This window comes from Carassius auratus, chromosome 46 (genome assembly GCF_003368295.1).
Source record: "Carassius auratus strain Wakin chromosome 46, ASM336829v1, whole genome shotgun sequence".
In the NCBI taxonomy this organism is placed as follows: domain Eukaryota; kingdom Metazoa; phylum Chordata; class Actinopteri; order Cypriniformes; family Cyprinidae; genus Carassius; species Carassius auratus.
Genome location: NC_039288.1, coordinates 3357546 through 3376867, shown reverse-complemented (window position 1 = coordinate 3376867; position 19322 = coordinate 3357546). Strand labels below are relative to the sequence as shown.

General features: G+C 37.5%; 1 protein-coding gene across 5 annotated transcripts; it reads left to right on the top strand.

Moving 5' to 3' along the window:
* Positions 1–316: 316 nt before the first annotated feature.
* LOC113063871 (PLAC8-like protein 1) lies at positions 317–6657 on the top strand. Of its 5 annotated transcripts, XM_026234274.1 has the most exons (6): positions 318–588; positions 972–1020; positions 1172–1361; positions 3336–3472; positions 4548–4693; positions 6641–6657. In XM_026234274.1, exons 3-5 carry the CDS (start codon positions 1184–1186, stop codon positions 4677–4679), a joined length of 447 nt encoding a protein of 148 aa, XP_026090059.1. In that variant the 5' UTR covers positions 318–588; positions 972–1020; positions 1172–1183; the 3' UTR covers positions 4680–4693; positions 6641–6657. The 5 variants fall into 5 exon arrangements, with proteins under 5 accessions (XP_026090060.1, XP_026090059.1, XP_026090057.1 ...); XM_026234275.1 differs by lacking the exon at positions 6641–6657 and having other exon boundaries at positions 317–588; positions 866–1091; positions 4548–4685; XM_026234272.1 differs by lacking the exon at positions 6641–6657 and having other exon boundaries at positions 319–588; positions 896–1020; positions 4548–4685.
* The last annotated feature ends 12665 nt before the right edge of the window (positions 6658–19322 follow it).

Below are 19322 nucleotides of genomic sequence, written 5' to 3'. Positions count from 1 at the left end.
TGATTAAAAAAAGAATGCAGCCTTTTGTTGAAAACCTATCGTTATCTTTAGGGTTAGTAATGATAACTATTGTTTACTTTGATAGAAACCATACTGGATAATCACTAATCTGATATTCGCTTAATATCTTACTGCCTATGATATTTGAGACCGGGGTGAGAGAATATACTGTACATTTTCTTTAAAGGTCATATGTTAAAACATGGTAAAAATAAGAAATAAGTTAAGACAGAAATAGCACTGAAAATGGGCCAACTAGGAAGTGCTATGAGGGATATAACTCTATTTTCCGGCCAAGCAGGCCATAGCAGATACCAAGACGGACTATTTTTACAGTCGGATGCAAGGGAAGACGAGATCAGCCACAAAGAAACATTTTCAGATGGACGCTTGCATGCACTTGAACAGCTTTGGGTGGCAAACACAAAAGTGAGCCATTCTACATGTGACAGCTACATGCAGTGTTTCATTGGATGTGACCCAGTTTGATGTGCGTTAGCTTCAGTGCAGAAGGAAGTGATGCGAGACATTAACCTCAAGAGAACGTGCAATTCTGCACTGTAACATCACACAAAGCCTGGATCGCTGGTAAGCTCTTGTTGCATATGTGAGATGTCATTTGCGAGCTTTTGTTTAATATTTTTGTGAGTGTGTGAATTGTATGAACCAGTGGGATACATGTAAGTAGGCCTGCGGTCCTAAAACATGCATGATGGAATTTGAGAGGAATTTTGAATTGTATCTGCTTTTGTGTGTGAAACATTTCTGTTTGCGTCTCGGGAGAGATGGTATTTAAATGCACTTGAGAGGTGTTTTCATTTGTGTGGGGCTCTCCTGTGTGTTGTGTGTGTGTGTGAGTATGAAGGCTTATCAGCTCACAGCAGCTTTCTGTCAGGGCTTCTTGGCCAAGTGGCTATCAGAAGAAGACACCACTGTCACCACAGGAAACTCACCCCTGTCTTTTCCCTTAGTCCGTTGTCATCGTGAGAGATTGTTCCGAGCCACTTTGACATTCACCATGTAAGTGTTCATCTCATTAGTATGCATTTCATTTGTGTAATGTCCCAGGACTGTCAAAACTTTCGGGTCAGGTAAGGACTTCCTTTTCACGTACATTTTTATAGGATTGTGCACCTGTGATTTTGTTGTGAACCTGCTTTTTTTGCATCAGCGTCTGAACCAAATGGACCCTCTAGACGGAACCGATATTGAAGCAAACCCAACAGGTAGTGAGATGATGGAACTTCCTGTTCTGACCCAACCTGGCCTCGGAGTGACCACGACAACAGTGACCACTATCTCTCAAACGGGAGGAGACTGGAGCACAGGACTGTTCGCAGTGTGCCGTGACGCCAGCACATGTAAGAGGAAGTGCTTGAGAGAAGATTGATATTGATTGGCATTATGAGATCTAAAGTCACATTCTGGGTTACAAGTTGCTACTACAAAAAAAAAAAAAAAAAACTAGTTAGAACTACAAAATAATAGTCTCAATGTGATGTAAAAAGCAACGTTTTGGGAGAAATACATGTTTGCATTTGCTAGAAATGGTCACATTTGGAGATTCAAAGCCATACCTATGAGTAACAAAGCATTAACTGCAACTCACTTTAAAGATATAAAGTCACATTGTGACATGAAGTAGCAGTCAAAATTGGGAAAGACGTTTACAATTGCGAGAACTAGTAACATTGCAAGTTGGAAAGTCACAGCTATGAGAAATAAAGCCTCAACTGCAAGACGTATGCTCCCAGTGACGTCGCATTATGATGCATACTAACATTTTGAGATGCAAAGTCAAAACTCAAAAAAGTCACAGTTTTTGCGGTTAAGAAAACCATTCATATTGTGAGATAGACTCAAATCAGGTGCTTTTAGACATGCATTAAATAATGGTGCAAAATAGCAGTAAATTGGCTTTGCATGATTCATTGTAAAAACCTTGCATGATTCATTTAAACACCTTTCTGCCATAAATTCCCTACAAATGCATGTGCAATAAGGTCAGCCGGAAAAATAACAGTCCACGCCTTTTCATTGCTAATTTTTCACTGCCTGTCTTTAGAAAATCCTGACAGTAGTTTTTGAAAAGACGGGTTTTTGTAAGCTGCTGGTTTATGCTTTTATTAAATTACAAGAGGTAAGCTGGCAATTGCAAAAAAAAAAAAAAAAAAAAAAAGAAAAATGTGAGATATAAAGTCGCAATTATGAAAAACAGTCTCAGTGGGAAATACAAAGTTTTTTTTGTCCGTCTTGTATTTAGACAAAAAAAAAAAAAAAAAAAACTTTTCAGATTTTCTTGTTTCCACATTGTGTCACATGGATTTTAATTGTTTTAAGTAATTTGACCTATAATAAAACTGGCCTGGAGCTCTGGTGGGACACTGTTTGGTCTAATATATTAAAAGCCTCAGAAAACCGAACACAGCAGCTTATTTATTGTAAGTCTTTCCTTGAAGCCTCTGTTTCTCTATGCAAGTAATTGAGATGAATCTTTATTGATAGCGCACAGAATTCCATAGCTGCATATCTTGTGTAAAATTGTAGAAAACAAATCCCTAACTCTAGAACCTATTATGCTCACACTTTAGTTTGAGGGCCAATCCTCACTATGAACTTTTTTTTTTTTTTTTTTTTTTTAAATAGTAACGTAGTAGTTAAGTTTAGGTACGGGGTAAGATTTAGGGATCTAAAATATTGTTATGCTGAATAATGCATTAATATGCGCTTTAGAAGTACTGATGAAAAGCCAAAATGCTAGTATTATGCATGCTCATAAGCAACTAGATCATAATGAGAATTGGTCCTAAGCTAAATTCTTACCCTTACTATTTCATTAGATTTCATGATGATTACATTGTTAATTATAAATAGTTTTTGTATTTTATTACTCTAGTAAACTGTAGTTTGTCAAAGTTAAACATGACTAAATTTGTACAAAAGATATAGGCTATCCTGCTCCATTAGATTATTTACTTTACAAATCACATAAAGTACTTGATCTATTGAGTACAACTTTTGAATTACAGCTATACAGTGTCTTAGGACTCCACTATTTATTACTATGCATTCATTATAAGCACAATTATTGTTTTTTTTCCTAATCCAATGGCTTGTGTACCGTTTCACGATCATTAGAAGTTAATGACAGTCCTTAATGATTATAACTTGTTAATGATTTTCCATTAATTTAAAGTTAACCTGGGCATAAAACAAGGACATTGGTTTATCTTTCAAAGTGATATTTCTCAGGATTGAAACCTCTTCTGTAGTCAACTGATGTAAGCAGTGTTAAGGTAATTGCATATAAGCTCATCTCTCCCTCTTCTGTGCAGGTCTGATGGGTGCGTTTGTGCCCTGCTGTTTGGACCTGAGTCTGGCTCATCAGTATGGAGAGTGCATGTGTCTGCCTCTGCTGCCTGGCTCTACGTTCGCCATGAGGGTGGGCATTCGAGAGCGCTATAAAATCAGGGTAAGGATTCAGCAGTTATGTAAAAAATAAATCAACCAAAATATGCTGAAAATATGCTTTCATGCTGAAAACTTACAAGAGGCTTTTGGAAGTTTCGGTTCAACTGAAAATGTTACAAAAATCTGGAAACGGAACTACCGCCAAAATAAACAGGAATTAAAAATGTATCTGATCTGTTTAGTGTGCACTTTTTTATGAAACATTATGTAAGAAATGTTATGCAAGAAATGTATGTCTGCATTCATCATCATTTTACTTTTCTTAAAATTAATATAGTATGCATCCACTGCTATTCATACACTGTGTGTGTGTGTGTGTGTGTTTGTATGTATATATATATATGTACATGTATGTATATGTGTTTATACGTATATGTATACATATACACAGTGTATGAATAGCAGTGGATGCATACTATATTCATTTTAAGAAAAGTAAAATGATGATGAATAAAGACATATATATATATGTATGTGTGTGTTTTTAGTTTTATTGCAGTTTAAAGTAAAGTAACCATGTGTGGTGTCAGGTTACATTTAATAGTTATATTAAAGGGTTAAATTAATAATATTTAATAATAAAGACAATTATTCAGCATTTTTGCATTACAATAACAAGTTTTGCAATTTTTTTATTTTTTACTGAATGATACTAACAAAAATGACTTTATCTTTCAGTTTTTATACTCAGCAACTCATTATATATTCAGTTAATGTATTCCAAATTTGTAACCCTTTCAGACGGATTGATTAAAAATAAAAAAAATAGACTAGCATTAACATAAATGGCAGTTTCCACGAAACTATATTTTCCTATATTTTTACAATATTCCCTCTAGGTGTAGACTAGGTGTAGATAGATTTTTTATTTTATTTATCATGTCATAACCTTCATGTGCTAAGAAGTGAAACACAGTATTTGACCATTAGATATGAGTCTATAAGTAGATTTCTTGACTTGGGTGGGGGTGTAAATCAATATCAGGGAAACATATCCCTACTTAGAAATCTACAAACTCTTTTGACTAGCTACATTAGATGAAGAATCCATGAGCGTGTCCTGTGTGTGTCTCTAGGGCAGTGTGTGTGAGGACTGGACTACAGTATACTGCTGCTACCCTCTGGCCCTCTGTCAGATGATCAGAGAGATGAAGAAGAGGCTGAAGACACAGACCTACACCGTTTCTACCACGCTGGAGAGCTCCTGAGAAACTGTGTGTGTACACTGCTCAGATTTTCTTTTCTTATCTGTGTTTTTGCCGATGCTAAAAGTCTCAGCTGTCAGGATGTTTATTACCCGGGGTCCTGAACTTCATGCAGGGTTAGACTCATCCGTATTCTCTGCTTGAAGATTGATGCCGCTGACATCTCAAACTGACGGAGAGTTGGGGTGGAAAAGAGCTTTCTGATGGCTTCTGGGACTGTGTACTGTATGCTTTGATTTCAGATTGCTCTCTCATGGTCGTTATACATATGCAGGCTTCGCTACATGGATTCAGTCTGGATCGGGTCACTAGTTTTAATCGGATTTCAAAGTCCGAGTCAAAACTGATATGACCTCATCTCTCATTTGATCCAAAATAAAATGTTATAAAAATATATAGTGTGTTTTATGTAATACCTTAAACCTTCAAATAATGATAAACCTGTGATAAACAAACAATCAAGCAATATATAAGTTGATTAGTGACTCATGCATGTTGCCATTAAATCTTACATTTTACATTTACCATTATATTAAAGATTGGGATTTTTTATTTAGAGGGGGGGTGAAATGCTCGTTTTCACTCAATATCCTGTTAATCTTGAGTACCTATAGAGTAGTACTGCATCCTTCATAACTCCAAAAAGTATTTAGTTTTATTATATTCATAAGAGAAAGATAGTCTGTACCGATTTTTCCCGGAAAAACACGACCGGCTGGAGGCGTGACGTGTGGGCGGAGCTAAAGAATCACGAGCGCCAGTAGGCTTTTGCGTTGAGAGCGTTTGGAAGCTGTGACATTACCGTGAGGAAAACACATCCCAAACAAACCATGGCTAACAGTCAGATTCAGCCGTTTATTTATGATCCAGAATCAGATCCAGAGGCTGAAATTTAACAAGAGCAGCATCAGCAACAATCAGGGAACAAACAAAAACACTTGCACAACTCCGTTGATGCTCTGTAAAAATAAACTCCATCCACTGGTCCCTTAATGCTGTTTTTTTTTTTTTTTTTTTTGGTAATCTGTGCAGGGTTGTCTTGCCCTGGCAACCAAAAATACACTTCTTTTGTGACATTTCGCGACGCTCTCGCTCTGATCTGGCAGACGTGCCCTCAGGACCCATATAAGGAAATTCCGCTCCATCTAACGTCACACAGAGCCATACTCGAAAAAACTTTCCGAAACTTGACAAACCGGAAGGAGTATTTTTGGAACAGAAATACTCCTTCAAACGTACAACTTAATTTTTGAAACTTTGTCCATGTTTAGCATGGGAATCCAACTCTTTAACAGTGTAAAAAACTCAGTATGCATGAAATAGCATTTCACCCCCCCCCCCCCCCTTTAGTTAACTTCTTTTTTTTTTTTTTTTTTTTTACATATATTAACATTTATATTACATTACATAACATTATATGTGTATGATATAATTATGAAGTATTGTTCCTGTAGCTCAATTGGTAGAGCATTGCAATATCAAGCGAAAGGTTGTGGGTTCAATTCCCTGGCAACACATGATATGTAAAAATTGATAGCCTGAATGCACTGGAAATAAGCATCTGCTAAATGCATAACATAAATATTTATTATTATGAATATATAATAGTCCTATACAAAAAAGTACAAATAATTATAATAATAATAATGATGATACTTGATTTCCAAAATTATTATTATTATTTTATGTATTGTAGAATAGCTGTGGCTATTCAGTAACTAACTTTTCACCATCCATCCATCCCCACTAAGACTATAAGGTATGTGTCTACTTTGAGAAATATTCAATGCAGTAAAAAAATCTAGCAACCTCTGGTATAAATAACTTAAATCATCCATCATGGTTTTCAAGGATTGTATGTCATAAGCGCTGGATTCTCTCTGCTCTCTTGGTGCAAAAAGTGTGTGTGCATTTCTGTAGAGGGCACTGTTGTCACACACACACACACACATTCTGTCGAGACTGTGTGTGTGTGTGTGTATAAGAGACAGGTGCATGGTTGCGACAAGGGTTTTCTGTGGAGCACTGGTGGGACATGAGGCCGCTGGAGCCTTAAGCACTGCAGATACAAAACCAGAAAAGTGAAAAAAAGAGGAAAGGAGTGACTGAGCATGAAATATTTCTCAAAATCACTGAGATCCAGTAAGGTTTAATCATGTATTATTTCTTTTAAATTGTGTCAAGATCACAGTTGATCATCAAATCTGAAATGTGATACCTTGACACGTCAGAATGATCACGATGCATGAATTTTATGTTAATAAGTGGAAACTGGGTTAAATAAATCTATTAATTTATTTGAAAATACATAAAAATGCAATGTATTAATAATTTTTTATAATAAAAAATGCACTCAGATGGGTCATTAAATGAATACAGAGATCACATTATTAAGAACTTTTTTCTTTACCATAGACACTTGCATGTAACAAATTATGAGTAATGCATTATTTACACAACTAATGTGCTCTTCATTTTATTGTCTAGCAGTTAAAATCTCATTTGAAATATGAAAGTGGCAAACAAGGCCGTTTTATTCTGACTGGAAACACTCGAACACAAATAATGAGTTCCCAGCTCGCAACTGCTCGGGAGGATCTAAGAGCATCCGTGGCACTTTTTAGAGCATATGTACCCTAGAGAGATGTTGTCTTGCTGTGACATCTCTCAGTGTTTGTGTGTGTGTATCTCCTTAGCAGCCATGTGTCCCTGTGGTAACAGCCCAGTCCACAGAAACAGCTGAGGCACCTGGGGCAGAAACCATCCCATCCAGTCCAGCATGCCTGAAGCTTGGATCTTTTCTGCAAAAAAAAAATCTTGCTCAGCATAGATATGTCGTCTCATTGCAGAATGAGGTGTTGAAGTATCAGTCAACCGCTCCTTTATAACGGGCTTTGGAGCAGGGCTATATTCTGCATGGTGGTGTATTGTGGGTTTTATCTCTTGCTCCTCCGGGGTCTCGTCCTAACTCGTGTCTTTGATCTTTGAGTGATGTGTTTGGGTGTGAGCTCTTATCTAAGTGGAGTGTGGTGACATGCAGATCACGTGGAGAATGTTATCTCCTCATAATGCTTTAGTTTTGGCATTTTTGCCTACTGTATCAACCTACTCCGTATTCACTAATGGTTTGTCACCCTAAGGTTTGGACAGTTATAGAATTGGACAAGTTTGTGATCAAATAGCCTGTTAAACATAGAAACACATGCACTGGCCTACATTTTGGCAAAACTCTAAAACCTTACCTATTCAATTCATCACAGTTTTCTGCTGAAATGAACACTGATGTCTGTAAAACAACAACTTTTATATCATTGATTAATAAAGACTTACACCCTACTGTATGCTATGACCCCGAGACACTTTTACTATAGTGCATGATTTGGAAACTAGGTCACACTTTATTTTAAGGTTCAGTTCTCGTTATTAAAGACCTTTGCCTCAGTAAACCAATTATTTGCTGCTTATTAATAATTATTAAATAAGTTGTTAAGTTTAAGTATGGGGTTGGTTTAAGGGAGCTAAAATGTGGTCATGCAGAATAAGGTAATAATATGTACTAATAAACAGCCAACATGCTTGTAATATGCATGCTAGTTAATAATGAGAATAGGTCCTTAAAATAAAGTGTAACTGTAACTAATACATGACTAATTCTTTCTGGCAGTAAACTTGCTCAGTAGCTCACCTGGTACATCATTGTTACTGAGATACAGAGCGCTCGGGTACAAGTCCCGTAAATCACAAGCTGTTATAAAGTAAAGACTTGTTGGGCTGCTTTTTTTTATATCTCATGTTTGCTTTTTTAAAAAATTGTAACTATCAGTTATGTTCCGGCTAGGCAACAAACAACACAATAAAACTCATGTTCATCTGAAAAATGAACATGCTTTAAATTTAATGCTACTCACTGAACATGTCGCTTTGAAAATGTGATGTAATATAATTGAAGTGATTTTGTAGTGGAACTAGTTGTGTGTTCAACTAATGGAAAATATGGAAAATCAAGTCATTAACAAAATCATGTTCCAAAATAACTTTGGACCCTGTTGACTTCCATTGCATGGACTAATAAAATAGTTACTTTTTTTTAGCTTGTGTTCAGTCAAGGTCATCATCAGCGATAAGGATGTTGTCTCTGTGAACGGTCTCCCAGTGCTGTTCCATGTCTCTTCACTTCTCTGCTCATCTTGATAAGAATGACTTCTGATAAAACCTGGCGAAGCTGCCTTGAAACATTCTCATATCTTAAACACTGTACAATATGAACTGTTGATATTTTAATTTTTGTACATGATCATTTTGTATCAGCTCTAGTATTCTAGGGAAAATGATTTCAAATGCAGCTGATGTACCTGTGGGGTGAATTATGGGTAATGCAGTGCCCTAGTGACCTTCTTTTGGACGTTATGCATCAAGCTCACTGAAAATATAGCACTGAAAGAAAATCCCCAGTGGTTAGTGATGGAACAAGACAAACAATGATGGCATGTAGATCATGAGGAAACACACACACACACACACACACACACACAAGTGGGGAAACAGAAGACAGCAAATATTTTTCAGCCAATTACTGTGATGTGCTCATAATGTGACATAATGCACAGTCACTATCATATAAATCTTTTGTGACTCGTTTGTGTGGCTTTGTACAATATCTACAGTTTATGATTTTATCATACACACACACACATATATATAGTGTTCAAACACACAACTCATAACTAAATAATCACACATTTTTTCTGTAATTAACTGGTTAATTGCATATTAATATATTTATATTGTCATATTTTCAAATCTAATATCCACTATTTTTGATACCAATACTCAATTTTAGTCATTAATTAATTAAAGCTAATCAATATGAATCTACTAGAGGTTACCAAAGGATGCCAGGGGAACAATGATGCTGTGTTAATTGAATCCAATTATTTTAATTTGTTAAACTGAAATAAATAACACACACACACACACACACACACACACACACACACACATACTACACCCGTTGCGTGACTAATTCTGGAGCAGCAGGACATGACAGCATTGACAGAACTACAGGAATGTGCACAGATTCTATTCTGAGCTGTGGTGTGAAAAGGAGAGGAAAAATATCCAAAAATATCTATTGTAATATGATGAAATACTTGCATTTTTTCGAAACTAAAGGCACAGATGCTAAATAAATAGTCTAGAAAATGGTCATGAAAAACTTTGGTATGACATAAGCCCTTTAAAATACAGCACGTCAATGTTATTTAAGGGTTCACAGAGTATGAAAAGCTGAGCTTATCTTCTCATTTTAGGACTGGCTGACTGGAGGAATCTCCTACAGGTCGGTGGTCCTTTTGAAGCGCTCCTCTCCTGTGAAAGCAGGTTTAGCTTTGAACGTGAAATCAACCTAGTATCTCAATCCACGCGCTGTGGGTGGTCCAGTGAATATTTGAGCGGATATCGGTTGTTTCTCTTCACGATATGATCCTAACATCAAGGTGGAACATCCCTTTGAAGGGGAATTTTCAAGTCCTTATGGAAAGAGGTTGAAGTTAACTCTAAAGGTCAAGGAACATTCATTCATATCACCCTGGTAGGTTTTCAAGGCTTGAGTTACTTTCCGTGAAAATTACTTTTAAATATGCTACGATAAGCACAGCCTATTAAATCCCATGGCCATAGCACATAACACGCATTAAAAAGAGAGATAGTAATGAAACGAAGTGTGACATTATTAATTCTTTCCTGGAAGTGGTCATCTGAAATGCATATGTACTGAGCCTGATAAAAAAAAAAAGTGCATGTCAAAAAAGTTGCAAGGCATAAACCTTAAAGAGCATTGCTCTTAAAATAGGGTGATGCTTTAGGGGTGCATACGAGAAAAATACAAATATTTTATAGATGACATGCGAGTCAGGGTACAATAGAAAGTCCTGAGACATGAACGAGTGGCCATCAGTCAGCTCTCCAGCACTGATGTGAGAACATAAACAGGTTAGCAGAGAAGACAGACAGTGAAAGAGGATGCGGTGAAAACTGACAGCGAAGCGAATGAAAAGGAGTGCGGTTAGAATAATAAAGTGAAAAAAGAACAATGACAGTCAGCAAGAAATGGAGAAACATGGTTTGTATTAGAACCTCTTGAGGGAAAGAGTAAGGTTTAGTGCAAATGAAAATATGAGTAAGCGATAATGCTTGCTCAATGTAGCCAATTAGCTCAAACACTATTTGCTCTTTAAAGAGAGAAATTCTCATGTGACCTGTGTACACTTATGTAATAGCCTATCCAGGCACAGACAAAGATGAACCTTGTCCTAAATGGCACCTTCAGCCCTTTGTAGTCCACACTTAAGAGTGTATGGACTTTTTTTAAAAGTGCATTAGTCACCGAAGACCACTGTTGCTGCTGTAGAGGTAAACTAGTCTATTTAAGCACTGTGTACAGTATTTTCAAGCATTACAGAGCTGTTACGTGACGTAGCGGTGTCTGACTAGGGGCGAGACGTGAGCTGATGACGTCATTGTTTTAAAAAAATATACGGATTCGCTGTCCACACGCAAACGCAAGGGAAGCATATTCAGATTTATCCACTCTGGGACCCAGTTTAAAAAATAATAATAATCACTCTCCCAAAACGGCGGATCTGTGTGAACGAAATGCCTATATGATACAATATGTATGCGTACACATCTAAACTCGTCTCTGTGTGAACGGGGCTCAGGCAGGATCTTTTTATTACATGTGTGATGTATCTAAAGCTTGTTCTTTTGCCACTCTGCTTGCTTCCTTTCAAACAAAGCAAGCAATTTATTGACAAAAATAGGTTTATTTCAGCAATTACAGCAGGATGGATGTTTCACTGTTTAGGATCATTCTTCTTTAACATATAATTATTATAACACACCCCAAGCACTATGGTGATATATAAGTTCAAAAGGAAGGCACTCTCCAACAACAGCCAAAATAAATATATGTCTTATATTTGTAGCTGGCAGATGAGCAGGTCAGACCTTTCTAAGAGCGTTGGATCCAGGTTTCAAGAGCACATGGAAATCGGGTTGACAGCCATTTGTAATTGAAGCTGCTTGTGAGAGGAGTGAACAGCCAACTACTTGCTCGCATGAAATTAGCTTCAGTGCTGCAGTTACACAACCACACGATATGGTCACTTGGAGACAGTTTTTTACATAATGATTTATGACTGAAATTCTCATTAGCTACGGACACCAATGAGGTGGAAAATTGCTGTGCCAAGTATTGATTTATTTAGTATTTTTTAGATTGATGCATTCCTACAATGGGATATTGAAGTAATATGCCCATACTAAGTTGACAAAGTTTACTTAAAAAAAAAAAAGATTTCAAAGAAAACTTTAACATCTGCCAATACGCCTCTCAGCTTTATGTACATAATGTGTATTTAACATTTAAAGGGACTGCTATTTTGTGTGTATGTGTGTCTGTGCCGGTTGTGGGTGAGTGTTTATGTGGTAAGATGGTTCTGTGTTGTTTTTAGCATTTTATTAGGTGGTTGGTCTGAGTTTAATTATTTTTATAAAGACATTTGACCAGTATACACACTAAATAACGTATATAAAATGAAGCATCAACTGTAGCAGGTGTATAAAATCAAGCCCCCGGTCATGAGGTCTGCATTTACAAACATGCCATCTTTGCCATTAGTCAGTTTGTGAAATTGGTATTATTGCAAGTGGAAGTGTTTAGGAACAGCAGCAACTCACAAAGTGGAATATATATATAGTACACTCAAGTGTCCAAATACCTTTTTTTTACATTGTTTATAATTTAATAAAAACAAACAAACAAGTAAACGTATGCATTCTCAGTCACTCTTTTAGTGTCCATTTAAATATACTCATTATTTTATTTGTATTTTTTATTGAATTTAGATCTCCACCAGGCAAATATTCTAAATGTTTTTAAGTAAGCACTGTAGTATTCAAGACAGTTTGAGTAATAGTAGGCTTTAGTGATACTTGCTTTAGATACTTTGCATTTTTGTTCCCAAGTTCAGATTCTCAATAATTCAGAGGGACAATAGAGCTCTATTTTCTACTCGTTTTTCTTACTAGGCCTAAATATTCAAACATCAAAAATATCATATCAAAACTACTCATTGATAACATGTAATGCAGTTTCCATGACCTGCTAAACTTACTCCCCATACAGAACTTTTTGTAATTTTTTTTAAAAATTTATTATTTATTAGCTGTTTTCCTCATGGGGACCAAATTGTCCCCACAACATAAAAAATTACACGTAATTATGGGAATGTTAGGTCCCAATAATGTAGGGAATACCAGGTACACACACACATGCAAAAAAATAAATGCTGTATATTCCAAAATAATAGGCTTTTTTTGACCACTTTCTGCGATCTACCTCAAACATAATTCAGCATGAAACCACAGTGCCCCACATAAGCACTTAACTTAACAATCAGCATCTCTGCCAGTCACTTTCGTCCAGAGCACTTTTCTACAAACCCCTCTCCATCTGTATTAGCCAGCCGCTTGTGAATAATTCAGCGTGATGCACGAGTCCTTGCCAGTGTGTAAATGTGCTTTTCTCCCCATCACAGTCTACATCTTTTGCCTTTCCAGGCCTGGCACTGCAGGATGTCTCTACAACACGGAGAGCAACCAATGAGCTCGCAGTGTGTAGGCGACACCCGTGCTTTTAATAAGCATAGCCGTCTGAACCAATTACCAGAGATGTTGGCTATAGCTAAGTTCATAAGGTGTAAAAGATGTTAAAATTTCAGTCCAAGGATAGACCTTTTTTAGCATAAATGCAAAAAAAATTAGGCTAGCGATGCCCTGCTACAAAACAAGGTTTTTCTACAAAGCTCTACTGCAAATCAAATATTCTTTTTGACTTTTGGTCAGATAATATTAATGAGTAACTCAGAGAGCATGTTCATTTCTGTGTTAAATCTTTTAGGTGCTGCCACAATCAATGAGTAACGTAGAAAGAACATGTAGGGGGCTGAGAGAAAGACCATGACAAAGCAGAACTCAGTTTCTGGGCCTGTCCCAATACCTGCACTCGAGGTCTTTGCATCTTTCTACTTGTCATGAGGCATTTGGCCCAAGAGTTCAAGTGTGTGTGTTCAACTTTTGATTCCATTTGTTTACAACTTTGAACTTGAACTGCTTACACTTCACATAATAGGCCTGTTGGTGGCACTTTATCTTCATGATTGTTTCATCTAAAGGTAAATGGTATGTCAATAAGCAGTGTGTAAATAGGAGTAAATTAAACACTACTAGTACTTACAATTAATGTGACTGCTACTTGAGCAGTTTCAGGTTTGTAAAAAAAACAAAAACAGTTTAGAACCATTTGTTACTGTCTTTTCTATTCTATTCTATTCTATTCTTTTCTTTCTAACCTTTGTCATATTGGCTCTCCTTTCACATTGAGGCAGTCTTAGAAAAAAAAAATGGCACCACTTTCTCTACCACTCTTAGCTGAGAGCTCCAGCAACAACCATTTGCATCAGTTGTAATTTCCTAACCTGGCACACTGTACTAATCTGAATGTCATTAAGCAGTTTCCCGGTGTCTTTATTCTTATCTCTTGAAACACGAGGCAGAGAAGTAAATCTGATTGATTAGGGGAAGAATGACCTGACGGGCAGCCAAATGGAAGGGCCGATGGGCCACATTCCCATAATGGACTAGCAAGGTATTGAGGGAAGTTACCAAACTGCTATGTATCAATGCTTGGTTGCCTATGAGCAGCCAAGCATTGTGATTTCACCGGGATTCATTCTGACGAACCTAATGTTGGCTGCTGACCTACAGTACCATTATCCATTAAGTCACAGCAAGCTCCCTGCAGGTGCAGTGATGCCATGAGGCAGGAACATTAAGGTGTTGTGAATGTTACAGAAAAAAAAAAAAAAAAAAAGGGCAAAGGAAGACAGTTCAGACCATTGTGAAAAGTCAAAGTGTTTTTTTGTTTGTTTTTTTTTAGCTGGTGGACTGCTCGGCTTACACAAAAGATTCATGTTTCATCCTGAGCAGGGGTGCACATTATATAATAATAATAATAATAATAATAATAATAATAATAATGATGATGATAAGAATAAGAATAAAAATAAGCATAAAAATAAGAATAAGAATAAGAATGAGAATAAGAATAATATACCTCCATAACTTTTATTAACAGGTCATTAACAAACAACAGATTTATAGAAACGTTACGATACTTGTATCACTCAAATCACTCAAATGTAAATATACAGTGAAACTTTACATTTTATATTTTTTTTACATCCCACCCCCTGTGCTTACCAGTGCAAAATCATAGTGTACAATATCAGTTTACTGTAACACAGTCATGAATAGTTTGTATCTCTTGCATGCAGGGGGGTGGGTTGCAAGTTGCCTCTGGTTTGTTGGATGGTGCGAGCGCTCTAATGTCAGCTTCAAACAAATCACCTGTAATGTGCAATCCATCATCCTGTAGAACAGAACAATGCTGTCATTCAGGTTTCTGGCAGAATCCCCAGAGTTTGGGCCAAACATGAATTACTGAATTATGAGAAAACACACTTTGTATATTATCAAATCATTAATTCTGTAATAATAATAATTTTGTAACACAAGAAAACATCTCGGTTACGTATGATTACCCTCCTTTCCTGAAGGAGGGAATGGAGACGTTACGTCAGTGGCCGACTAATTGGGATATTGCTTTGATAAACCAATCTACTTCAATTGTAAACTAAATGAGCCAATGCACATTGTCATGCAATTTTTGGATCCAGCTGCTGCTGATCACAGTGTGAATATAATAAGGCAGCAGGTGCATTGCATATCAGGTTTTCGCTGAGGAGCCGAGCCGGTGACCCAGCGGCTCAGCGGTGGTACAGCAACAGTGGCGACAAGACGTGATGTCTCCATTATTATATCACTGGGTGAGACTGTATAATACTGGGAAAACGTTCCCGTTCCGCTTGCAACAGGGATGCTGCGGAAGCCTCATCCTTCTCGAAGGAGTTTTTGGAGCACTACACATTTAGCATCCATTTAGGTGTATATGGAGAAATTTAAGGTGATTAAAACCTTCTTGGGAAGGCAGAAGTCTGCCGGGGAAACAGGCTCTTAGGCTATACAGTGGACTATCAACATACGAGTACCACTTAAGTCTCAATATGGAACCCAGCCTTCTGCGGTTCTCACAGATTCATCATGAAGGCCAGGAGGATGCAACACTTCTAGTTGAGTGAGCTCGCAACCTGAACAGGCAGGGCACACCCTGTGCCTCATAAGCCAGGGTTATGGCATTCACAAACCGGAGGGCCATCTTCCAAACCCCTGAGACCGCATGCCCGTTGTACGTTGCCCCCTAGCTGGTGGTGGAGGCATCGGTGTAAACCACAGCATGCCTGGAGATCTGTTCTTGGGGCACCCATGCTCGGAGGAATGTAAGATCTGACCACGGGGTGAGGGTTTGGCGACAGGCCAGTGTCACCCCCACCTCCGGTCTCATATGTAATAGGCCGAGCGTGGTAAAGGGCCACTGCAGCCACCATTTGAAAAAGTTTCAGTGGGACCGCTGTCCTGCCCTTGAACATATTCAAGCAGGCTAGCACCGCCCGCGCACGTTTCTATGTGAGGCGCCCTGTCTGTTTGACCGAATCCTAATCAACTTCAACATAATGAGAAAAGAGATCCTCTGTGTGGGCAAGTGTTTGCTCTTTTCCCATTTGACCCAAAGGCCCAACAGGCAGAGATGCCGGAGCACCAGGTCCCTGTGCTCGCACAACTGATACTAAGATTGTGCTAGAATCATCCAATCGTCTAGATAGTTGAAAATGCAAACACCCTGCTCTCTGAGGGTAACAAGAGCCACCTCTGTGACTTTCTTGGAGACACGTGGAGACAGGGACAGCCAGAAGGGCAGGACCTTGTACTGATATGCCCAGCCTAGGGCTTTCATTGACACTCTCGAACCGCCCGCTGCTGCCGTTTGGCGTTCCTCACGGGGAGGGAGAGGTGCCTGCACCATCCCCCAGAAAACAACTACCTCTCTCTGGGTCACCCATCTCGGGGCCTCTTGCTCTTCCACTAAACGCCAGGTTTGACAGGGGCAAGGACGGGTGGGGTGGCCTGCCTACACCCAGATTTACGGTAATGGGGGCTGCTATGGATGCAGCGCGGGGTTGGATGCAGGGGGCCGCCCTTGGCGAAAAGCAGGCTGGGGTGCTACGGCTGGTGGATGGGTAGAGGCAGCAGCTCCACTGGGGGAATCACCGAATACCCCTTCACTGCACCACTGTCAAGAGGTGGTGAGGGAGGAGGAGCCCACCGGATGGATTCTTACAGTAAAAGGTGCCGTCTATGGTGAGCTTGTCATGCACTTCCGGGAAGAAAGGCACCATGGTGGGGCGCTGAGAACCAGCACGAGCCACTTCGAGACCAATCATCCAGCCTTTTCATAGTGCCAGAACTAATTGTGGAACTACCCACTTTTTGTCTAACCAGCACAACTGGTACTACCCATGATGTAAGTAGACACTGATTGGGCAGATGCATTTGAAAATGCCCTCACCAGCTATAATTTAAGATACGTTGTAAACATTCTGTGATCATTGTGTCAACTTATTTCACAAAAATGGAGAACAGCGTTAGATGGACGGATAGGGGCACTTGTAGCAATGCTGTCATTGGACATTCTTAATTCTCCTTTCCGTTTTTCAGTCGCTTTATGTATACATCGTCATTCCATGTCCATTATTGTGAAACCCGCGAGACACAATAAAACATTGCTCCAATCACAGTGTCCTCCATCCTCCTGTTGTTAACGTTGTTCTTCTTCGTTTTCGTTGTTGAACGCCATGCACTAATGACATCGCTGTCCACTGGCTTACATCACGTCCTAATACAAACTGTTAGTGCAAATGCAACCCTTTAAATGGTACTGGAAAATAGTTATTAGTGATAATCTGAAGTGTTGTGTATCAGCACAAGCACATAAATTCCATAAAAAAATATTTTACAAAATAAGATTAAGCCATAAATGATAAATCAATTGATATAATGTTCACAATAAGGTCAAAATATATGGTTTGGCAAACAGTAGTGGCCCATGTTCATAATTAAAGTGATGACCTAATCCTGTGCATGGTTACTTTTTCTAGTTACTACTCATACCAGTTGCTTAAAGGTCATTATAAAATGGTTTAGAAAAGTAGTTCTGAGAAAAGCTCTAGTGGCATTTGTTTTGCAGAAATCAATTGGTTTGCTACTGTGTATCTAAGTGTAATGACATTCAGATTTAAATGTTCAAATAATCAGAGCCACTGTAGTTTTCATTAACCAATTCCAGATAAATAGATAATTTAGAGCTCACACACACTTTAAATTAATAGAGTCCATTATAAACCAACACTGCATGACACTCCATCAATACCAGATACTCTGGCTTGTATAGAAAATAATTAACTCTTTTCCTGAGATGAAAGGTTATGCCATCACATATTTTTTGCCCAGCGGCATGCGCTTTTATGACAATCTGGAAAATAAGGAACTGATAACATATCATCAGAGGCATCATTAAGACAACATCAAAAACATTCAGAAAAATTGTGTCCCAATGGAGGTACCCTGCAGAAAAATACAGTCTCAAATGACAGCTGAAAATAAGCATGCACGCAGATTAATAATCATTTAGTACAGCCTAGTTGGAGACTTGACACCTTCAATGAGTCTTTTACTGAGAGGCACACAAAACAATTTCTCACATGAATGATTTCATAGTAATAGCAGATAAGAATATATGGAGGAAAAAGAGGCAAACCATCTCAGCAGTTGGTTAGAATGCAATAACAGTCAACAAGGGGGATAATTGCAAGATGGATGTTAGAATGCACAAGGGTTAATGTCAGCCATTTGTTAGATGCTGTCTCAGGAAAATGTCTCTCTACTAGCTGATCTAAGGGATTTCTGCAAGCTGGCCAGAAAGAAATATAAAAGATGCTAATAGCATTTAACTATTAAGAGCAATACCATCTAAATGTGTGTATAATGTGACTAATCTGTTGAGATGTTGTAAACAAATTTAAATTCCAAGATAGTCATGGTTGTATAATCATAACTTTGTTGATTTGCTTGTGATTTTAGTGTGTACTGCTCTTTTATTATACTGTTATCATATTAAATGTTAAGAGATATCTGTACTAAAAACTAAATAAGAATAAAACAATAATACATAAATAAATATTATAATAAATATAACTTAATTATAAAATAATACAATTAAAATAATTGTCGATTTTTTTGTTAATACTTTTACCTACTTCTTAATTATTTTACATTTATTTTTGTCTTAATTTAAATTATTTGCATCATATAATACATCATATATGCAGTCAGTAATTGTAACTGTATATTATATAAATAAATACATATAAATAAAATAAATAAATAAATCTGTTAGCATTTGTTTTCAGTTAATTTCTATTTTCAGTGCCATTGTAGAATTTAAAATATAGTCAAGCTTTTTTTCCAAGTAGTTAGCTACATCTTAATTTGGGTAACTGTGTCAACAATGAACAAGTACATTGATTTTAAATACAGCAAAAAATAAATAAATAAATAAATAAATAAATA